General features: G+C 47.5%; 1 protein-coding gene across 1 annotated transcript in view; it reads left to right on the top strand.

The window, feature by feature from the left end:
- Positions 1 to 2,015, top strand: part of LOC107594277 (polycystin-1) — an 87,914-nt gene that overhangs the window by 60,379 nt on the left and 25,520 nt on the right. The window contains exons 20-24 of the mRNA XM_016284266.1: positions 348 to 636; positions 717 to 933; positions 1,017 to 1,176; positions 1,561 to 1,719; positions 1,829 to 1,973. Coding sequence (XP_016139752.1) covers positions 348 to 636; positions 717 to 933; positions 1,017 to 1,176; positions 1,561 to 1,719; positions 1,829 to 1,973 — 970 coding nt within the window. The remainder of the gene's footprint in view (positions 1 to 347; positions 637 to 716; positions 934 to 1,016; positions 1,177 to 1,560; positions 1,720 to 1,828; positions 1,974 to 2,015) is intronic.

Genomic DNA, 2,015 nt, shown 5'->3' on the forward strand with positions numbered 1-2,015 from the left:
ATGCATGTGTATATATATATATTTTATATATATATATATGTATATATATATATATATATATATATATATACATAAAATATATACATAAATGACATTAAAATGCATTGGCTTTCCTACGTAGGCATTTGAAATAGTGTCATTCATGAATGTGTTTAATTTTAATTAACTATGTAAATGTATTCAAATCATATTTTGTATTTTTAATAGAGAATTATTCATAATAATTTGCATACATTTAATAATTGAACTGCTCATTTTAAAGTGATGAATTTATTTAAGTCAATATTAATATGGAAATGACATGTAAATATCCCTGCCGTGTCGGCCGTGTCTGTTGTTGTTGTTAGCGTTGGACGGCGATGACTGGAGGGAACGAGACGCTGGTGCTGGATCTCAACACCACCACCACGGGCAGCGACAGCATGAACCTGGTCCTGCGACAGCGCATCCTCCGCGACGGAAACTCCTACATATTCAGCCTCCATGTGACCGATGACAGCATGGACCGCGAAGGAGTGGCCTACATCGAGCTCCACCCCAACCTGCCGCCAGCCGGCGGGACATGTTCTCTGTGGGCAGACGGGAACGGGCCTCAGGTGCACACACTGCTGGAGAGAGTGCACTTCAACTGCTCAGGTGAGACTGGAGAAGAAGGACTTTATGTACTGTAGGATACTGAGAAGGAGCAGAGCTGAACGATTGCGTCTGGTTTTCAGGTTACACTGATATGGATGAGACAGAGTCTCCGCTGGTCTATAGTCTGCTAGCGGTGCGCTGCTCTGGGATATACTGCGAGGAGTTCTGTGTGTATAAAGGCACGAGTTCAGAACATTCAGCCTTCCTGCCGCCGGGCTTCAGCTCGGCCCGGTACCAAGTGTCTGCACTTGTTATGGTGGAGGACCACCAGGGGGCGACAGTCATGGCCCGCAACAAGTAAGACACAGTTTGGCTTCAAGACTTCATGTGTTCCTTTCTTTGCAGCCAGTGTTGTGAATGGTTTGTAATGCATGTGTCAGGTCGATGGAGGTGGTGCTGCCGGCGGTTCCTGACGGATTCAGCTGTCTCCCTCACTGGCTCAGCAATCTAACCGACTCCACCCTGAGAGAGCTGCTCCATCAGGGAGATTCACAGAGAGTACGGGAGCTCTCGCTCGCTCTCATCACCGTCCTCAATGAGGTAAGACCGACTGTCCATCCATCCGTCCGTCCGTCCGTCCGTCCGTCCGTCTGTCTGTCTGTCTGTCAGATCCATGTCCTTCCATCCATCTATCTATCCATTCATCTCTATCATCCATCTGTCTTTCTCTCAATTGGTCCATCTGTTTGTCTACCCATCTGTCTCTCTATTTATCTCTTCATCTGTCTATCAGTCTACCCATCCAAGCCATCTATCCTTCTATCAGTCTGTCCATCTATCTTCCGTCTATCTATCTGTCTGTCTGTCTGTCTAGCTTTCTGTTATCCATCTTTCATCTGTCAAATCATCCATCCGTCCGTCCGTCCGTCCGTCCGTCGTGTCTTTCGCCATCTGCTCATCATCTCATGTGTGTTTCTGTGTCAGTATGAGCAGGGTGTTTCCCACAGACGTGAGCGCGTGTCTAAGGCAGAGCGTCAGTATCGCGTGAGCGTCAGAGGAAACATCACCAGAGCGCTGACATCACTGGACCTCACCACCGTCAGTGACATCCAGCAGACATCAGCGGCGCTCGCGCAGTGCACGGTGAGACCAGATGCCCTCATGCATTCAATCCTGAACCACTTCAAAGACACAAGACACATGACCGCTCACAGAGCGAGAAATAAAGGCTTTCTTGTGTGTTTGTTTGCAGGCTGTGAGTCGAGAGTTTGTGTGTGAAGAGTGTCAGAACAGCACTCTGGACAAACTGGAGTCGATGTTAGAGATCCTGCAGACAGACACTAAACAGGGCACAGTCACCCCGACCGAGATAGCAGACAACATACTCAATATCATGGGTAACACACACACACACACACACACACACACACACACACACA

The sequence above is a fragment of the Sinocyclocheilus grahami genome, unplaced genomic scaffold (genome assembly GCF_001515645.1).
Source record: "Sinocyclocheilus grahami isolate Dianchi unplaced genomic scaffold, SAMN03320097.WGS_v1.1 scaffold181.1, whole genome shotgun sequence".
NCBI lineage: Eukaryota > Metazoa > Chordata > Actinopteri > Cypriniformes > Cyprinidae > Sinocyclocheilus > Sinocyclocheilus grahami.